Source organism: Rhinichthys klamathensis, unplaced genomic scaffold, assembly GCF_029890125.1.
Source record: "Rhinichthys klamathensis goyatoka isolate OS25496 unplaced genomic scaffold, OSU_Roscu_1.1 h1tg000150l_1, whole genome shotgun sequence".
Lineage (NCBI taxonomy): Eukaryota > Metazoa > Chordata > Actinopteri > Cypriniformes > Leuciscidae > Rhinichthys > Rhinichthys klamathensis.
The window spans coordinates 2,371,915-2,392,330 of record NW_026606685.1 but is presented as its reverse complement, the minus strand read 5'-3'; the positions used below and the strand labels follow the sequence as shown (position 1 = coordinate 2,392,330).

Here is a 20,416-nt window from a genome sequence, read left to right as displayed (position 1 = left end):
TTATTAATAGTTAGTAAGGTAGTTGTTAAGTATTAGGCATTAAGGGATGTAGAAGTCATGCAGAATAAGGCATTAATATGTGCTTAATAAGTACTAATAAACAGTCAATATCCTAGTAATATGCATGCTAATAAGCAACTAGTTAATAGTGAGAATTTTACCCTAAACTAAAGTGTTACCAGACTCCGACATTATTTTTGAGTGTCTGTTGTTTACAAATAATGTAGTAGAACATTAAAATCATAATGTTGTAATCAAGCCTGCAATGTATTTACACATTAACGACACCAGCATATCTGGAAGATTACTTTATTCTTGGGCAGCGTGTGACTATTGACCGTTCGTGCTTTCACCTCCTGGGTTATTTATACTGAAATTGTTCATTTCAAATCCTTCATGTCACTTAGGGTTAGGTTTAGGATGAATGCATGATACAGGCCTATTACTTCATCCAAGGGCCTTTTATATTTTCAATAGTTTTGTTTATTTACAATTAAATGCAGAAACAGACATCAGCAGGAAAGCAATTTGTTCTGTAAAGCTGAGTTGCTCATTATATAATGTATGAGACTGCATCTGAGGTTCATATCACTTACAGCCAGCAGATGGCAGAAATCTCTTTCAAACAGGTTACAATTATACAACTTTGTACTTTAAAGCCACACTTGCTACAAATGCAACAATTTAAGCCATAATAAGCCCCAAATTATACGCCTACATTGAAGCAAAACATAAAACATTTCACTAGGAACAGATTAAGACTATCAAAAACCACATAAAGGAAAGATGTGATTATTGTCAGTGACAGTAACAGATACAAAGACATAACTATAAAAATCACCTAAATTCAGCGAATGAAACAGAAATCCTGAGCGATTCGAACATTTTCATTTTGAAAGATTAAGATTTAATGTTCTACAGACTGAATAATGATAAAGGAGGAAACCGCTTTTAAATGTACTTAATGAGAAGAAAACAGAACCGACGAAAACTTTCCTGCTTCTTTCCTGGCGCTAGAAGTGGCTGTTGGGCAGTTTAGCGTGGCCAGCGGGTCTGGGTTGAGGTCTGAAAATGAAGATTTGAGATGTTGAACAGAAACTGTATTGTATTAAAGGGATAGTTCACCCAAAAAAGAAAATTCTGTCATAATTTACTCACCCTCAAGTTGTTCCAAACCTGTACGAGTTTCTTTCTTCTGCTGAACACAAAAGAAGATATTTTAAAGAATTTGGGTAGCCAGACAGTATTTTTTTTCTATTATGGAAGTCAATGGCTACCGTCAACCTTTTGATTGCCAGCATTCTTTAAAATATCTTCTTTTGTGTTCAGCAGAAGAAATAAACTCATTCAGGGTTAAAACAACTTGAGGGCGAGTAAATGATTTTTGGGTGAACTATCCATTTAATGATAATTTGTGTCAGTGTGACTTACTGTCTTTTGTAATGGTGGGGACACCGTCTTGTCCTTAAACCTAGAGAAGAAAAGAAATTACAGAAAAATCCTTCAACAAGGTTTATAAAAAACTAGGCTTGCCAAACCTTAATCAGTCAAAAAAACAAAACAAAACATGAAAACATGTTTTTATGAACATTTGAAATGTGTAAATCTAAAACTAAATTAGTGTCCTCCCATGTGGGGCTCGGTCAATGACCAGAACACTTCCTCATTAGTTTAGAATTTAGGATTGCATCTTTAAAATGAGACCTGTGTGCTCTCTACTCAGATGCAGCCTACTTAAAATATAACTTATTTTTAACTGTAATTACATCTTTGGTTATGTTATAGATTAAGAATAGTTTAATTGTTCTTACATGTCCTCCAAATAATTATGTGTAGGAGTTTTGAAAATCATTTGCATGCATAGTTATTGTTTCTCACCATTGAAAAATGTATTTACACAAAGTCTATTATTAGCATAATTGTGGATATGTTTTAAATGGCTGTGCTCAAGTCAAGCAGTAACTGTGTGCGATAACTTATATGTTCCAAAACTTGTACATGGTCCATAACCATTTGAAAAATAATTGAAATAAGAACATCATCTACTACACTTTGCATAATTTAAAAGGTGTGGATTTGACTTACGGTTGCAGTAGAAAATTGTGCCGATCAGCAGAATGAGGAGGAGAGCACATCCAGAGGCCAGAGATGACAATATCCAAATCTCACAGTTGAAACGAGACTTCTCTGTGAACAAATACACCTCCTTATCCTTACAACGCTGTGTTATAATACAAAGATTTATTTTTCATTTACCATATATATAGCACAACAAACCTGTTTTTTTGCACAAATGTGATGTAGTTGTAGATTTTGTTGTAGTCACTAAGATCGGGATTAGTGCTTTTGGAGGTTGGGTTGTTGGATCTGAAACAGAGATATTAGCTATATGATCCAATGATATTATTCTTTAATGTAATTTTATATTTCCACTTGCTATAGGTGTTTTTTTTTCTACTGGAAAACACAAAATGCTTATAGAAAAATTATTTTTGCAGATCTCGTATATTGCATGACTCTTTTAAAAATTCAGATGTTATCAGTGTTTCTGAATTAACCAGACAATGTTAATGTTTAACAGTCAGATACCCACCTGGTTCTCCTTTAATTTCAGTCAGCCCTCCGAAGAAGAGTTTATTGTTGTTCATGGTTGCGCAGGTGTAAATACCATCGTCTGCCTTTTTCTCGAACGATTTAATGTCAAAATGTGCCTTACCACTTTTCTTGTCTACGGCGATACTGTATTTTGTCTCATTTAAGGAATTTTCCTTTATGTCCGTTTGTTTAACAGTGAATAAAAAGTCTGCACCTGTACTCTTTATTCGAAACCAGAATGTCAAGGCGCCGGACTGTTTAAGGTCACAATTAACTCGAACCTTCGCTCCTTCTTTATAGATCTCTGCAGAGACTCCTGGAGACAAAGAAATGTGTTTAGATTAAGAAAAACAAGACTTTTTAATGCATGTGTGAACAAATGTTTTTTATTTATTTTTTTATTTATTAGGTCACATTAAAAGTCATGTGAAACTGAATTTCTTTGCATTTAGTGGTGTGAAAATAGAATTAACTTGTTTCACCATTGAATTAACTGAAAGTATGCAGCTTTTTATACTTTTAAGCATGCCAATACAAATATATATCATTATGTGTTCTGTGTTGTATCATCATTTCCATGCTGTTTCTGTGCTGAGGTAGTTAGGCTAAAACGTTAAATAAAATTAAATATGATTATTTTACAGTTTAAATGACTGTCTAATGGCTGTACATAAAAACAACATGCAAATTATATTTGGTCTATTCAAAATCGTAAACAGTCGGTCAATCCTGTACACTTACATATTTTTCATTACATTTCATATAATGTAATCGCAATATAAGAGAAAATGTTCAACTCACCACAGAAGAGAGACAAACTCACACAAAATCCAATGTATATTTGATACATTTTTTCAATTCTCAGCACAGACATTCAGTTCTTCTAACAACAGGAACAAAACTACTGAAAGAATGAAACAAAATCTCCTCGTCTGCCCCTCCCAAACCCTCACTGTCTTGGTTTTCAACTGTACTGTAAACAGTGTACTAAAGAAAATAAATGTACTATAAGTGTAAAATAATACAAGCTTGTAAATGTACTATTAATGCTACTAATTGTGACAACAACAACAAAAAATCTATATATATTATTTTATAAATAAATAACATTTAAAGATGTAAAATAAGTGGCCTAGAAACAAAAATAAAATGTCTAAATGTTAGATAAACAGCATACATCTTTTTAGAAATACGGGTGCACAGTCAAATGTTTGTGTACATTCCATGTAGGTGAAGTAAAGATAAGGTTTATAATAGTTTCACTACTTTTAATTTCTGTATACACATAGCAGCTAATGGGGGATGTTTTCACACTCTTTGGGGTAAGTTGTCACAGTGCTTTATAAGGTATTAATCACAATTTAAACTGTTAAACAACTATGGGAACCATGAAACAAAACAAAAAGTAAAATGCTGAAAGTTGAAATTGTGCAAAAAAAAAAAAAGTATAGGATAAAGTGATGAACATCTCTCATTATTACATGATAGAATTCTGTCAGATTGTTTTATGTAGAATATTTTGGTATGTAAACATTTTTTTTGGATCGATGTGGATCATTGTTCATATTTGGTCTATAAAACAGGTGGTGGTAGTTTTTTAAGTGGTATATTGTCAGTGCAGTGGTACAGTATGCGCTCAGCGTGCACCTGAAGGGGGTCTGCACTAGCAGCACGAGCACATGCACACTGCACAGGCGCGCGCAGCTCTTTGATCGCGCGTCAAACCGCATGTGACGCGCTCCTCTGAATGGGGCTGTACAGCAATTCTCTGGACCCCTAACTTTCATTCAGCTTAGAAAATGTGTCGTTAGGGTGTACAAAGGCTATTACATATGTGCACGGAATGTTTTTGCCTCCACGCGCTTTGTTCGTTTCTGTTTCTTTCACTTTCATTCAGTCACACACGTCTTAATATAACTGTAGTCAGGAGGATATACGGTTACAAATGCAGTAGCCTACCAATGCAGAATTTGAAAGCTAAACTGTTATTAATGCATGATAACCCGAAAAGAATGCATCTTAACCTCGCTTTTCTGCAGAAGTAGGCTACACAAATCAAGTAGCCTACTTGAGTAAAGGTAGGATAGATAGATGGCTGCCCTAATCAAATATTGCTCCAGTTGTGTATCTGGCAGGCCTACTCATTTTCTAATTTACTTCAGTAGTAAATGTTGTGATGGGTTTCTTAATGAATAAAATAGTAAACTATAACTCTAACCTTGCTTCTCTTTTAGGCCTTTAATATTCTAACATTTGAACAAAATATAGGCTATATAGGCTGCTGTTCAAAACCAGTCGAAAACTCGTGACTTTGGGTGTAAAAATAACAAATATGGGAAATGAATCTTACAGATTGAAACCTTGTGATTATGAACAGCCTAATCGAGAAAACAGAGTTTGCTCCTAGTAACAGAAGGGTTTACATATGAAGAACCAATCAAATTGTAGGGAAATAGGCCTACTGTTTCATGTCATTTTTGCCATGCTCTTATACAAACTGTTGTAGGCCTATTCCTTTTCCTGGTGGGATTCTCTGAGGAATGCTCGAGATCCTCCGGCCGTGATTAAAGCATATTCGAAGGCATTGTCAGAAGTCTGTCGGTGATTAATGCTGCGCAGGGATCTCAGCCGACGTCGATGTGTAGACGCGCTAGATTATAAATATTACAGGAAACTAACCTCGAATGTAGACGTTCGGGGACGTCGATTGAAGACGAGACCCAGGTGGACTAGGTCAGGTGCGAAATAGAGAAACATCTATACCACAATGTACAAAAGTATTTAATGGACCACTTGCACTGAACTTCGTGACGCACTTCCGTTTGGAAACAATACATATCACTTATTTCCGGTTATGTTTACTTTCAATGTACTGTGGTCAATGAGTTGAACAAACGCCAACTAAAAAAAGTGTCTATAATAATATTTGATATTTTGGACTTTTTATTGACAGAAGAAGGGATGATCTGATGTTTACTGTGTGCAGAATTTTCAAAACTCATCGGAACATTAAAGTTTAATCCAATCCAAGCCAATCTGAGAAAGCTGCGGCTGTTAAAAATACGCCATTATTTTACCACAGGTTGTCAGTGTTCGTCTAAACTAGTGACCGCGACGCTGAAATGTGTGAGAACAGATGAATAACATCACCTATGGTACGAACCACGAACATTTATTTATTTGGATTAAATATTGTACTCATTCAGTGTAATTTTTCAATGTCAATCGTTTTACTATTTACATGTTCATGCCCAAATTGCTTAATTAATATTCAAAGAAGTTGACTGTCATTCTCCTCTACGCATGCGGTTCTGATCTATGGTTCTGATCGTAGGCACCTCGCGAGTATTCATTCATTCAACTATTTTAAAAGACAGGAATAAAGCACCAAAGCACACAATAAATACTTTTTATTATTCAAATTCATAAAAAAATGTGAACTCAACAGGTATAGAATATAAGTAGGCTAAGAGAAAAATACTGTGAAGACATAGGACTGCTGCAGGTTAGTGAATAAATATATATTTATTGTTCAGAATGTAACAGTTGGGAAGAAAATATATTTATAGGAACATTTCAGCAGGCTCAAGATAATTAATACAGAGATCATTATTCATTGTTGTAATCAATTGGCATCCATAAAACGTAGTGATAATCTGCATTCTCATGTATGGACGTGCGATGAACACTCTAACCGGAAACTCCCGATATGTAATAAGTAGAACGCGGAAGTAGTTGTGCAAGTAGTGAATTGTTAATGTAGCCTACTTATTAAAGGTAAAAAGTAGGCTATAGCCTACTGATCGATGAACCATGTTTAGGCCTATTATTTAGCCAGCACTGTCTGACTCAACTTGAAAAATGTAGCTATTTTTATTTCGTTACTGCCCACAACCGCTTTTCTGAACTATTGTTTGCAATTATTTTTAATTAACGTTAATTGGGTGTCAAGGTGATTATGTGGATGTACGAAGTCAGTTCTCCTCAAGTTCGCTACCACTTGTGTAGTTCATTACGTCAACTATCAACATGTTCCTCTAACATTTTAGGACCAGAAGGCAACACAACACTTTTTGTCTTTATTTGAGACACTTTGTGATTTCAAATCTCCATTTTGCGAAATGTTTAGCTTTAAAAAGAGTGTTTGTGCTATCTTATCTCGGTGAGGAAAAACTCAAAACAGGTCTGAAAATCACCTGACGTCTTGACGGTATCAGAATATAACGTTTCCCAAGAAGAGTGGAAAGGAAAGATGTTCATTGTTTTGTACGACAGCTTCAGACCACCTTGTTCTGTAGGCGTACAGAGAGTCTCTAAATAATATAAATGTAAAGGGGGAAGTGAAGGGGATGCTGCCCACACACGGTTACATCACTAACAACAGCGCCCCCTTTCTTTCTTATGTCGCAACACGGTCTGACGTAAGCCTACATTTACGTCTCCTGGAAATTAACGTAACATTTACATGCTTGGATAGTGGAAATAGGAGTTTACGACATTATCAACAAAAACTAATTTGTTGACGACCCAGTCAGTTGTACACATCCCATAAAAAAAAATAATTCCAACAAAATTGCAAAAATATTTTATCAAATGTAGTGTTAGATGTTTATTAAAAAAGTGTTATAAGTATTCTATACTGTATATAAGTATTATTATTGTTGTTGTAGTTGTAAACATTGTCTAGTGAGTTTTTTGCAACATTAGAAAGTCACCAATATATAAACAAATGCAAAATAATAATTTAAATAACATAATAATAAAAGAATTACATACATATTATATAAATATATATATATATATATATAATTATTTTAATATTTATATTATATTTTACATCCTAAATAGGGGAGAGCGGGGCACAACCTAATGCTTTTTGACTTTCTCAGTTTGTGTAAATCTATAGGGTTCAGAGTTTTTTTTTTCACACGTCTAATACAATTATGTGGTTTTGTTTTATTAATACAGTGTATACTTGTTTCTTGATATACCCCGAAAGAATGGAAGTGAAATGTGACAACATGCCCCAGGTGGGGTACATTGTAACATGACCATATGACAGCTTAATAAAAAATCTGATCTAATAAAAAAAAAACATACAAGACAAACTAAAATATTTTCTCAATTAAATACAATTATTAACTTTTTCACATAAAATAATGCCATTTTTTTTATAATTAAAAATAAAATAATTTTTGAGTTTGACAACGAACACACCGGAAAACACAGCTATAAAACATAGTTCAAAACACAATGATAATAAATAACTTCTAAAACATTGACAGTCTTTATTTCTATTTTAATAGAATTCATAAAAGTATAGAATAGCATAGTTCTAATAGGGGCACGTTGTAACAGTACATGCTCTGCACAACTGATTTAAACCCTGCTAGTGACTTCTGCTAGTTAACGAAGCATTAAAGAACCATAGTTCTGTTGAATAACATATTGGAGATTAAAATAATATCAGATTTGTCTAATTTAAAATAAACACCAAAAATAGAGAAGGAAAATTAACATAAGAAATGTACTTTTGCTATGGTTAAATAAATATTCAGTGATATCTTCCAAAGATTTCTGGATTTTGGTGCAATTTTTCCTCTATGTTTCCAACTAGTAAATACCGTAAAACTTCAAATAATAGCCGAGTCCCAAATAGACGCCTGTCTCTTTTACACGCCTGTGGCGACAGGTTTGGGTAAATAAAGGCCGGTCTCAAATAGAGGCCGGGTCTGTTTTTTAGTTTCGGGTTGTATTCAATCCTCTAAAACAGTCAGATCGTCAGCTTTTTGGCGCTGCCAAAGCAAATTTTTTGTCCCTCCAACGGCTTTTTTGATCGATGAGTGATGTAGAATAGAATGACTGCTGCGCTTGACAGGGCGCGTTGTGAGCAGAGAGAGAGAGAGAGAGAGAGCGCCCCGGCCGCGCGCGCGCGCGCGCACTCTCACGTCTTCAAACAACTCGAGCGCTGTCTTGCTCTCTCCCTCGCGCATATTAATCAAAATCAATTGACGCGATTGTAAAAGGTCGGAAGACCGCAGTTTCACGTGGAGCATTTGGAGATTTTTAGAGAGACAGGCCTATACACTCAATGAACAACATCTCAACACTAAATTATAAAGGCCTGTCTCATATAGACGCCTTTCTCAAATACAAGCCGGTGCAGTTCGACGATTTGGGAAAATAAAAGTCCGGGCTACTATTTGAAGTTTTACGGTACTCAAGTTTCGTCATGCTAGCACGTGTGGAAGTATTAAAACTGTTACTGTTACAACTAGCCCCGCGTTACGTTTTGTCCCGCTCTCCCCTATATGTAGCCTACCTCTTTTGAGTTTATGTTATCTCCACACTGTACCTCTCACCTTTACCGTAAAAAATCGCCTGGGAAGGTGCTTAATATATTTTACCATATAAAATTGACTAATATTTTGTACATTCATAAAAAAAAAGTTTGAATGTGAACAGCTGAGCTAAAGATGAACTATACGGGTTATAGAAAACACATTAAACACACTAAAAATGAAGAAAAATACATTTGAACAAAAACAAAGGCAGGGACCTTATGACTGTACAGTAAATCTCATACAGCGTTGACCCTTCATAAAGGGGAGGTCTGTTTTTCTTATCTTGCCGGTGGGTGTTCAGGAAGACCTCCAGTCAAACAGAGAGACAGTTTCTGACAGGCGGTCCACCCTCAGTTTCCATGTAGTTTTGAGTCACTCTCTCAGTCTGGGTAATTTCTCATCATCCACTGATTTCTTACCTGGGGATCCCTGTCTGACTCACCAAAAGAACCTGATCTCAGAGACGTGGGTCTCAGACCCAAAACACAGCTCAGAGAGTGAGGTGAGGATGAGGGGGATGGGGCTTACCTGGGGATTCCTTGGAGGAAGAGGGCCAACTCTTCCTCACACACACCACAACAGACAATTATTACATGCAGTAAGACAGCAGCCCACCTCAGAGAGCTCAGTTTAGAGAGTGATCAGTAAAAACAGACTTTCAGTCACTGCAGTGATAACAGCGTTAGGATTCTCTTCATTCAAACACTGTGCATTCATCTGAAGCTCAGTGGGAGGGATCAGTTACAGATCACAACCTGATGTAAGTATGCTTCTGCTTTCTTGGTGATGGTTTTATACCTTCATGTTGAGACTTTACTGGGGTCTCAGAAATCCTGAATGTGCTTAAATAATCGTAATTTCTAAATTAACTTTTTTTTCCTTAAAATTATTATATTTAATGTTCCTCTCATAATCAAAACCCATTAGGAGACACTATCAAAGCTGTAGAGCCTATACAGCATATCAAAGTGATTTTTTTTCCAGAAATGTTATATGTTGCTTTTTATGGGGTGATTTAGTATATTTATTAGTAATAGTTTCTGAACGCCAGCTGCACTTGATACACATTCACAAATGCATTCATGACAGGATTTTTTAATGTCCTCCATTATTGCATCGTTTCTCTAAACATTTGTAAAGTGACGGGTTTCTATATAGTCGTGTGATTGTATTTTACTTATTGCACAGGCTGATAAAATAAAACAAGCTGTTTTAGCATATATATAAATATACTTTCATAAATTATATATAAATACAATTTATGAAAGTATTATATTTATAGTACATGCAATATTACCATTGAAATGAATGCAATGAAATTTCAAATACACAGTGATGTAATTGTATTTAAGACTATTTTTAATGAATCTATACACATTCGCAATTGCATTGATGGCAGGATTTTTCAATGTCCATTATTATCTTGTTTCTCTAAACATTCATAAAGTGACAGATTGCTATAGGCTACATTTTGTTGTGTGATTGTATTTTAGTAGTATTAAAGCACAGGCTGATAAAATAACATAAGTTTGTAAACATGCATCTGTTCTGTTTTAGCGTATATATGACATCTATATATATATGTATACACACATATATATATATATAGATATCTGACATTTTAAACTGAAGGCTTTTTTTTTTGTTTGAAATAGCTTTTAATCAATGATACAGTGTCATGTTATCTGTTTTATTGTCTGTTATTTGTTTTTATTGTGTTTATGTCTATGGTATGCAGCACATTGGTAAACAGTTGTTGTTTTAAATAGTGCTTTATAAATAAAGTGACATTGACATACATACATATATTCTGTTAAAATATATATCATACAATTTATAAAAGTATTATATTTATAGTATATATTACAATTGAAATGAATGCAATGAAATTGCAAGTGATGGAATTGTATTTTAGATGTTAATGAATCTAGTATTGCGTTTAGATGTAATATTTTTAAATGATTAAGTATTCACTATTGTCATTGAGGATTAAGAATGTGATATTTTATGTATGTAATTCATAAATATAATTTATATGCTGTCATTTTCAACCCTTCAAATGAATTGGTCTTGTGGCCCTTTCAATGGATTTCGTCTTGAGACACAGAACAAAGATGAACGCACATGGTAATTAAAAATGGTAGATTTTGCACACAGTGTAACATAAATACCAATGGGTAATTTTTCAAAAGGCTTTAAATACAAATGGTTTTATTTCATGTTCATGTGTGCAGATGCTCATATAAAGACAAAGATCACAAAGAAAGTTATCAAGACGCAACAAAGGATAAGAACTTCAGTTCTTTTTTCTGAACATTATAAGTTTAGGAAAGTTATCCCTTGAGTATGACATGTATTTGATTCATTTTCTAATACCCACTTTATTGATATTAAATGTATTTTTACAGCTTATACCTGATATTTTCTGCGAGTAATGTGCTTTTCTTCTTTTTGATGACCTTACTCTTATAAATCATTATAAACCAAATGTAGTTTTGTGCACTTCCTTGTATTGAAATAAATAGTGCTAGATATAGGTATATGAATTTAATGTATTCTGTTTTATCTTTTTTAATGTAACATGGTTTTTCTACAATCAATAAAGAAATGAAGAAAAATGTTTCCTTTCCCCACAAAAAAAAAATCATGTTTTTCTATTGTTACACTCATCTAAATTATTGAAAGCCCGACAAAATGAATAAACGAATGCTAAAACATTGCTTTTACAGTTCAGAAACTGTAGAGCTCAACAGTGTAATGGAGGTCTTGTGTTAAAGTCTGTGACGCTCTCCATGCGGCAAGGTCTGTGGTCTCTGTGGTGGTTTTGTTTTAGTGTAGCGCTGAGGAGCTCAAAGCTGAACGAGCGATGCGACAGAGATAATGTTCAGTCTTTTTACACAGGAAGGGGTTTGTTCATTTGCCTCAAAGTATCAGGAAGAACAGCTGCATTTTCAAATTGAATGACAGCACATCTTCTCTCATAACCACATTTTGTTTATTTGGCACAGAACTTTTATTTATAGTTTTCCCCTTAAATAGTCCTTTTGATTTTAAATGTTATTTGTACAAATTTGTTTTGTATTTTAGTTGTTGTTGGTCATTTACCAGCTTTTTACTGGTGTTTTTGCGAGTTTTAGTGGACGTGTAATGTCAGTCCTCAAATTCACACAGGTGTCCATACAGTAGAGTAACCACAGGTGTAGTGTAGTTCATCACATTAACTATCAACATGTGCATTTAGTCTTAGTCTAGATGATACATAAAACATATTTCAAGCTAATCCTTGCTGCAATGAGACACCAGGCAATATCATTCGGTATAGTTTCATAAAGGGAGCACACACCCTCAGAGGGAAACTTGATAACACCCAAACACATAAACCAACACACCCTCAGATATGTAAGACAGGGGGACACCATACAAACAAGTGTCATCACAGACAAAGAACTCACAGAAACAGTTATTTGAAAGAAAACATGAGTTTAATTTAACAATGATTAATACAACTATTTAATGAGCATAACATTTAAAGCATGAAGAAATCAGAAAACTGTACATTCAATCGCAAATTAAACATGCTGTGTTGAACAAGAACGAAACTCAAAGCTTGATAAAAACGTGGGTTTAGTCCACGTTTAGGGTGAGTTCAGTTTTTATTGTAATCCTGATGGTACGTTCAGCTCTGGTTTAATTCAGTCAAGCCAGACAATGAATCTAATTCATGAAGTGGACTGTTGGTTGAATAATGTCCAATGAGACACTGAACTGGGAGTAAATTTAAAGGGATGGTTCACCCAAAAATGAAAATTCTGTCATTTACTCACCCTCAAGTTGTTCCAAACCTGTGTTTCTTCTGCTGAACACAAACAAATATATTTTGAAGAATTGTTGTAACCAAACAGTTGATGGACCCTGTTGACTTCCATAGTATTTTTTCCCCCATACTATAGGTCCATCAACTGTTTGGTTACAAACATTCTTCAAAATATCTTCGTTTGTGATTGGCAGAGCAAACACATTTATACAGGTTTGGAACAACTTGAGGATGAGTAAATGATGACAGAACTTTTCATGGGTGAACTATCACACACACACACTAGTTTTATAGACAGGTTACAATAAGGTCTTATTAGTTAACATTAGTTAATGCAATAACTAATATGGACTAACAATCCAAGCAATATATTTTGTTAGAGTATTTATTAATATTTGTTAACACTAGTAGTTCATGTGGTAATTCAGGTCAATTAAATAATATTAACAGACAACTTTAGATTTTTCATAATGTATTAGTAAATGTTGAAATTAACATGACCTCAGATTGATAAATGCTTTAGAAGTGTTTTTATTTGTTAGGTAATATTAACTAATGAAACCTTATTATAAAGTGTAGGTATGTAATGTGTTTTATCAAACTGTAGATCCTTTTTGTTTGGAGATGACGAGTCTGTTCTCCACCTCATCGCAACGGATTTGTCCTATGGAGAAAAGAGCATAATAAACGTTCTTTTAAAAAAGTTTAAAAAGCTCATGATATTGGCAGATATAGTTAAACAAATTATTTAAGTGTTTATAAAAATTTCAATGAGCCTAATAAGGCTGTTAAGACACAGGCAATGCAAACACACATGTAAGGACTTTGATGTGAGGCGCGAGTGTCGCAAATCAACATCGACCCACAACTATAACATTCCTGTTTAGTTGCTTATTTTCACGCTTGAAAGACAAAAAGATCATTGAAGGGATGTTTTAATCCTAGAAATAACATTCATTAAATAAATGGTTTGATAAAAAAAAATTAAAAACTGAAATATCTCCTCAACTTACTTGGTGAATCGATGTCTGCATTTCTTAGGTAGACCTGTTGTCTCAATGTAAAAAAAGAGAAATTCACACAAATGTTATATAAAATCCAAATCTGAATTAAAATATTTACACATTTGTATACAATAAGTGTTTAAACTGTTAATGAGCTATAAGCACTGTGAAGTACTTTAAGTGCTTCAGAAACTTTCACAATGGACATCTACGGATATGGAAATAGTAATGGAAAAAGTTGTGAAGCTCTTTCTTTGACCACTGTGATGTACTAGTCTTTTACAAAGACATATCCGAGTTCTATGTGTGTGTGTGTGTACTCACGACTGAAGTAGTAAAGTATGCCTGCAAGTGTAATGGCCAAAAGCAAAAGAGCACCAATTCCCGGCCAAAGCACCACATGTTCACAGCCTGCAACACAATACAAAGAAACCAATCAAACTAAACAGTATAAAATAGCAAGAAATCAGCACCATCTAACAGCACGCCTTTGTCCGCACCTTTAGGTGAGTACTGGGAGGGTTTGCAGGGTTTGGGATTTACGGGTTTCTGGTATGTCTTGACTGTTGGCGGCTGAACTGTTGGAGGATTCACTGGAGAATAAAGAAAAAATCATATCAAGAATCCATTGTGGACACTGATTCAAATGAAAAAATTCTGACCTTTTAATGCCAAATGAAATGGGTGAGAGTTATAATTCTGAATATGAAGTCAACATGTCAGGTCATGAACTTTCCAGACGATCCCAGACAAGTCAAGACTGCTTGAACGGAACTCTAGGATTCTCAGGCCAAATACCTCGCTGTTTGAATCTCTCCTACCACGTCTCACATGAGTCACATCAGTCATTTATTTTAACATGATCGTTTGATGTTCTTAGAGCACAATGAAAGAGGATAAAGACTGAAGATTTGGAAACATCTCCACCTTCACGCCAGGTGAAGATGTCCTCACTTCAGGGATGGAAACCTCAATGCTGGTGTTATTTTACTAAGATGACTCTGTAAACCAACATTTAGTATCTCAGTTTCATTGCTTTGGTCTTCTTTACTTTCTTCAGCCTAAAATTGCCATTCTGGAACTATCGACAACACCATTAAAGAGGGAAACTCAAGTTTTGACAATAAAAAACCAGGGTAGGGGCCAAAACAGAGAAGGAGAGCACTGCCCATACCTCCAGGCAGAATGTAATATCCAGCAGGAACAACATTCTTAGTTTTAAACATGCAGGAATAGAAGCCGACGTCGTCTTCTTGTAGCTCCATGATGCGCAGGGTGTAGACCACCTTCTGTCCGCTGGACACGGTACCCTTGAACTTAGAGGCATTGATGTTCTCTCCATGTTCCTCTCTGCTGGCGCTGTTGACATACATCAGAAACTGAGGAGAGTTCTTACTCTCAAGGTACCGGTACCAAAACACCTCCTGGCAGGTATGATCTGGACATTCACAGTTCAGACTTTGCGCCCCATTGATTTTGGGGTAGAAAACATTCGAAGTAGCTTGGAAGGAGGGCAGAACGGCCGCTTAAGGAGAAACAAAGGAGAAATCATGAGTCCTGCTTTGTCCGTTATGCACATTTTGAATTTATGGTTTAACAGTTTAGCCGCATTCAGTTTTAAGAGTCTGGATTTGTACCTATTCAAAGGACACACATATATATGTGTGTGTGTGTGTGTTATTTTAAAATATTCTTTAGGAATACCATTTTTACAGAACATTACAAAAATTCTAATTCAGTATTCAAAATAAAATATATAACGGCAGTTATCAATTTTCCCTTAACTTCTGCAGACTTCCTTATGCTAAGCTCATATTACTGTAGCTCTTCAGTTCTGGTTTGTTCGTTATGCACATTTTGATTTTTGAGTTTAGCTTCATGAAATTTTAGATGGTACCTATTCAAAGGACAATGATAGTCAATGATAGTGTAAAGTCAGATATTTGAATGTAACACTTTTCTGTTTTGAAAGTATAACAGTAAAAGAACACAAAGGTTAGAATTAGACACTGAAAAATAAAATAAAAGGCTGAAAAGACATTTGTACGATAGACTATAAGAAGTAGAAACACATTAGTCAATTTCCTTGTTATGTAAGAATGGAAACCTGAATAGACAGAACTCTTGGGTTTATAGGCGATTTATGTTGTCTATATTCTCTTGCAAAACAGTTTTCCTCTCTTATCAGTGCCTGAGGGTGTCTGGCACATATGTGGGCATAGATTCATACAGTATGAGCAGAAAAAACCATCATAATTTATCTCAGAGAATGGAACAAAAATCCATTCACGCAATATACAATATTCAGTTTAGTACAAAAAGCAAAATGTCGAGAGTGTGAAAGCATGAAATTGAGTTTTTAGTGAATCGGATTTCAATTTATTGGTTAACACTGACATTTTGTCTTTTTTTAAACATACTAGATGCAAATGAGCTATCTGTTCTACATAAACCTGAGTGTGTGAGACTTAGTTACAGTGGATTATCTGGCTTGATAACACTTTTTTCGATTGTCCACTTGAGACATTCTACTAACTATAACTAACTCTGCAACTACGTCACTAGTATTAGTAGATTGTCTGCGTAATATCTGCTAACACTTTATTTTGATGCTCCTCCAACTGACATTTTACTAACTATAAGTAACTTTGTAACTATACATGTCAACTTATTCTACTAACCCAAACCTAACAGTCTTCTTATACTCTAATGAGAGTTAGTTGACATGTTGCAAAGTTACTTATATTTAGTAGAATTAATGTCTAAAGTAAAGAGTTAAACACAAACATTTGTATCAAATCCAAATATTTTCAAACGCAAGAAATTGCCTTAGGATGCAAAACACCTTTCGGCCTAAAGCGAACCACTGAGATCATCACAAAGATATTTTAAAATATTCTTTAAGAACACCATCGTTTGCAGAATGTCACAAAAATTCTAAATCAGCATTCAAATAAAATATCCTCGACTTGTGCATACTTCTTTACGCCAAGCTCATATTATTGTAGCACGTAAGTTTTAGGTCTGGTCCCATTATAGAATTTGACGGCTCTTAAATATAATGCGAAGAAAAGTTCTTACCTGCCATCCACACGAACACATAACAGCACATGCAAGAGAGGGTCATCCTTGGGCGTTCGTGTGTGAGCTGTCAACTGTGTGTCTGTGTTTTCCTTTCTGTTCTTCATGTGTCACACTAAAAGGAGGGCCTGCTGTGTGTGGGGCCAATGAACCAATTACTGAAAGCCTATCAGAGAATGAGTCAGAGGAAACACACATACACATAAAACATCAAGGAAAAATCAGGAGACTTTTCAGAAAAACACATATTTCAAGTTTCGTTTGCAAGTAAATAACAGCTATTGACTGTTGAACATGGAAAAGCGTTACACGTTTTACTAAAAACCTCTTAAGTACACTTTCAGCATGCAACGTGCCAACGCTTAGATTGATTTTGCTAATGCACTGTTGCGAAAAAACAAATGATGATACAATTATGATATGATATAGTGACCTTTAATAATGACGTGATAGTATTTTCGATATATAACGATATATCTATTTTGACTGCGTCCTGACAAAAATTAGATGATTCCAGAGGTTCTAGATCGTTCACTCTCGTCGTGCATCAAGTAACTTTTAACAGACACGTTGTTAGAGAAGTTCGAGGATTCAAACTGACGTAGTTAAAATCTAAACAACATGCAAGAGTATACATGAACTCATAATTGAAATGATCTCTAACTTCTCCAAACTCACATATTTACAAAAATGTGATAAAACCCACAGGTCATTCAATTTAAATAGTTCCAGTGAATGCTAAAATAATTTGTTCTTATCTTCTCTGAAACAGAAAGCGCAGGCTTGCTGAATCCTAAATGCCTTCCCTAAAATGATCTTTAACCCAAACGCAGGTGTGTGACCTGAATAACACCTGCATCTGTCCGCAGAGCACCACAGCTGGAACCGCATCAAATCAACACAAACACATACCGGTAATATAAAAAAAACAACACTTGTGATGAATATCAGACATGCCTGAAATTAATCACAGATCCAACTCAACATACTGCTAATGCTGGATTAATGAACTGAAACTGAAAATGTACAGATGGAAGCATATAACTAACAATATTGCAGCATGGCAGTTTGACCTCAAAGTGTTGGTAAAGTATGGTATATTTCTGATAATACGGTGATAGATTTTGAGCGTCGCAAGCAGCCTAGTAAAAGACAAGTGTGCGACACTATGATATATCCTAAGATGGAATAAGGAAACAAATTTGTTGGGAAAGATGACTGAAATGTGTCCAAAATGTTTGACATATCTTTATTCCTTATATAGGCTGTAAACTCTATAACTACACGTATAGTCAAGTTAATTGTTAAAAATGTCATTTAATTAATTGTTTAAACAATTATTTTCCATATTTGAACAAACATGTTATAGGAATTACACTGAATTTCTACACTTTCTAAAAAATTATTTTAAATTATTATTATATAATTATATATTATATATATATAAATTAAATCATATTAAAAAAAATCTAAAATATCTCTCCCTCTGGTTTTTTAACAAATCACAGCTTGAGTACATACATTTTCAGACAATAATTAAAACTGTTTATGATAAACTTTTGTTAATCATGTTATGGCTTGGAGATATCTTCTTATATAACCAAAACTTTTTAAACGACTTTGAATTTATTTACTGAAGAAAATCAAGAAAATGCATAAAAGTATTGATGAAAGAAATTATGTTAGGTCAAACTAACAAAATAAATCCTGATAAACTTGCTCAAAGTAAATATGCATGCTGGAACGCATCTTTTTTACACACTGTGTAAAACCACTTTTACACTGCAATCACATATCTATAGAGCAGATCACAGTTTATTCCAAGGCCTCTAGGTTGTATATGCACAATAAGTTCATAATACTTCATAAATAAATAAATAAAAAATCATTATTCCGCAACATATTTTACACTCACTTCAGTAACACTAAAAAACCTGAAGAACAAAACTGCAGGCCGAGCTCGCAGTAAAACTTTTGCGCCACAAAGTCAAACCGTTGGTTTTGTTCAGATGCACAACATTTATCAATTCATTGAACAAGCCTTAGCCAACATGCTGGTTTTTCACTCCGCGTTCTAGATAAACTGCACTAATGAAGTTTTTGAGTGTGTGGGACTCTGGAGCCTGAAGCTTAGGGGGGGCTTGTGTGGGAGTTTTGAGATCTCGCTCATTGGCCCTCGTCTCTTGAGAAGGGCTGAAAGGGCTCATGGGCCCGTGGAGGGGTCGTGAAGAGGGGAGGATGTGGCGCAGGCACATGCCTCGGAGGTCGAGGCTACGGCAAAGACACAGGGAGTCGAACCGCACGATTCTTTGAAAACAGGAGATCTCAGGGGGCTCGAGAGAACGCGACTGTCGACGGAGGGCTTTCAACTCTGTGGTTACAAAGGCTTAGGAAAAAAGTTCATATAGTTCTGAAGTACAAATACTGCGCGAGAAGGAACAGGTGTTAGATCGACAATTTAATATGCATTAAAGTGCATTTGAAGATCAAAACATGATCATCAGAATTCCAAACATTAGATTTCATCCTAGATGCAAATTCAAGGGATGGTTCACACAAAAATGAAAATTCTGTCATTTACTCACAATCATGTCGTTCCATGTACACTACCAGTCAAACGTTTGGAATAATTAAGATTCTTTGTATGTTTTTGAAAGAAGTCTCTTCTGCTCAACAGGAGGATGGGCCCCCCCCCCCCAAAATACAGTAAAAACAGTAACGTTGCGAAATATATTTGCAATTTCAAATGTAATTTATTCCTGTGATGGCAAAGCTGAACTTTTAGCATCATTATGATCCTTCAGAAACTAATCTAATTATATTAAATATCACTTATGATCTCATTTGTGCTTATGCATATTCAAACTCTATCAAAATTGGGAAACAGAAAGTGTCATCCAGTCATCATTGATTATTGGTTACTTTCATTGATGTCAAATCTCACGTTGAATCTTTGAATAGGTGCAGACAGAAGGCATTTTCACTGAATAATGAATTTTGGTCTGTTCATGACAAAAATAAATAAAAAATAATTCAAAATAGTTATAGTTTCAAAAGACATAGCGCACAAGTCTTTTATGATAATTTCATGATCCATTTTATTGCAATTTCAGCCCAAATCCCAATTCGCATACAAGTTTGGAACGACATGAGGGTTAGTAAATTACAGAATTGTCATTTTTGACTGAATCATCCCATTTCACATGCGAGTGTGATGAACTCATTTACAATTGTTTTCCCCACAATAAATATGTTCCATGAGAAGTCAAAGTTCTCTAAAACCAAGAATTGAGTTGAGAATTGTTTAATGAAGCCACTGGAAATCAGATACGCATGATTTCTTGATTGTGATAATAGTATGAACACTCAAAAAGGGAAATGCAGCTCTATGCAAGAAAGAGGTCAACAGAGTAGCAGTCGTGTCCTCATTCAACTCCTGCACCTGTTAGACCTGCAAACAAAAATATTCCTGTATGCTGCTGCTGCTGCATCGAATGAGGCTGATGTTGCCTTACGGTTTCACACACACAGCAATAAAACAAAACAAAGGATTGCAGTTTGAGCTCTTCTGATACAGG

General features: G+C 34.9%; 2 protein-coding genes across 2 annotated transcripts; both read right to left on the bottom strand.

The window, feature by feature from the left end:
* Positions 1-568: 568 nt before the first annotated feature.
* On the bottom strand, positions 569-3,543 carry cd8a (CD8a molecule). The gene is made up of 6 exons (XM_056258221.1): positions 3,397-3,543; positions 2,594-2,911; positions 2,278-2,367; positions 2,086-2,187; positions 1,432-1,471; positions 569-1,065 (listed from the first exon to the last, which is right to left on the bottom strand). Exons 1-6 carry the CDS (start codon positions 3,467-3,469, stop codon positions 1,014-1,016), a joined length of 675 nt encoding a protein of 224 aa, XP_056114196.1. The 5' UTR covers positions 3,470-3,543; the 3' UTR covers positions 569-1,013.
* Positions 3,544-13,176: 9,633 nt separating this feature from the next.
* cd8b (cd8 beta) lies at positions 13,177-16,987 on the bottom strand. Its single transcript, XM_056258220.1, has 6 exons — positions 16,839-16,987; positions 14,932-15,282; positions 14,258-14,350; positions 14,082-14,168; positions 13,767-13,800; positions 13,177-13,417 (listed from the first exon to the last, which is right to left on the bottom strand). Exons 1-6 carry the CDS (start codon positions 16,882-16,884, stop codon positions 13,399-13,401), a joined length of 630 nt encoding a protein of 209 aa, XP_056114195.1. The 5' UTR covers positions 16,885-16,987; the 3' UTR covers positions 13,177-13,398.
* Between the last annotated feature and the right edge of the window lie 3,429 nt (positions 16,988-20,416).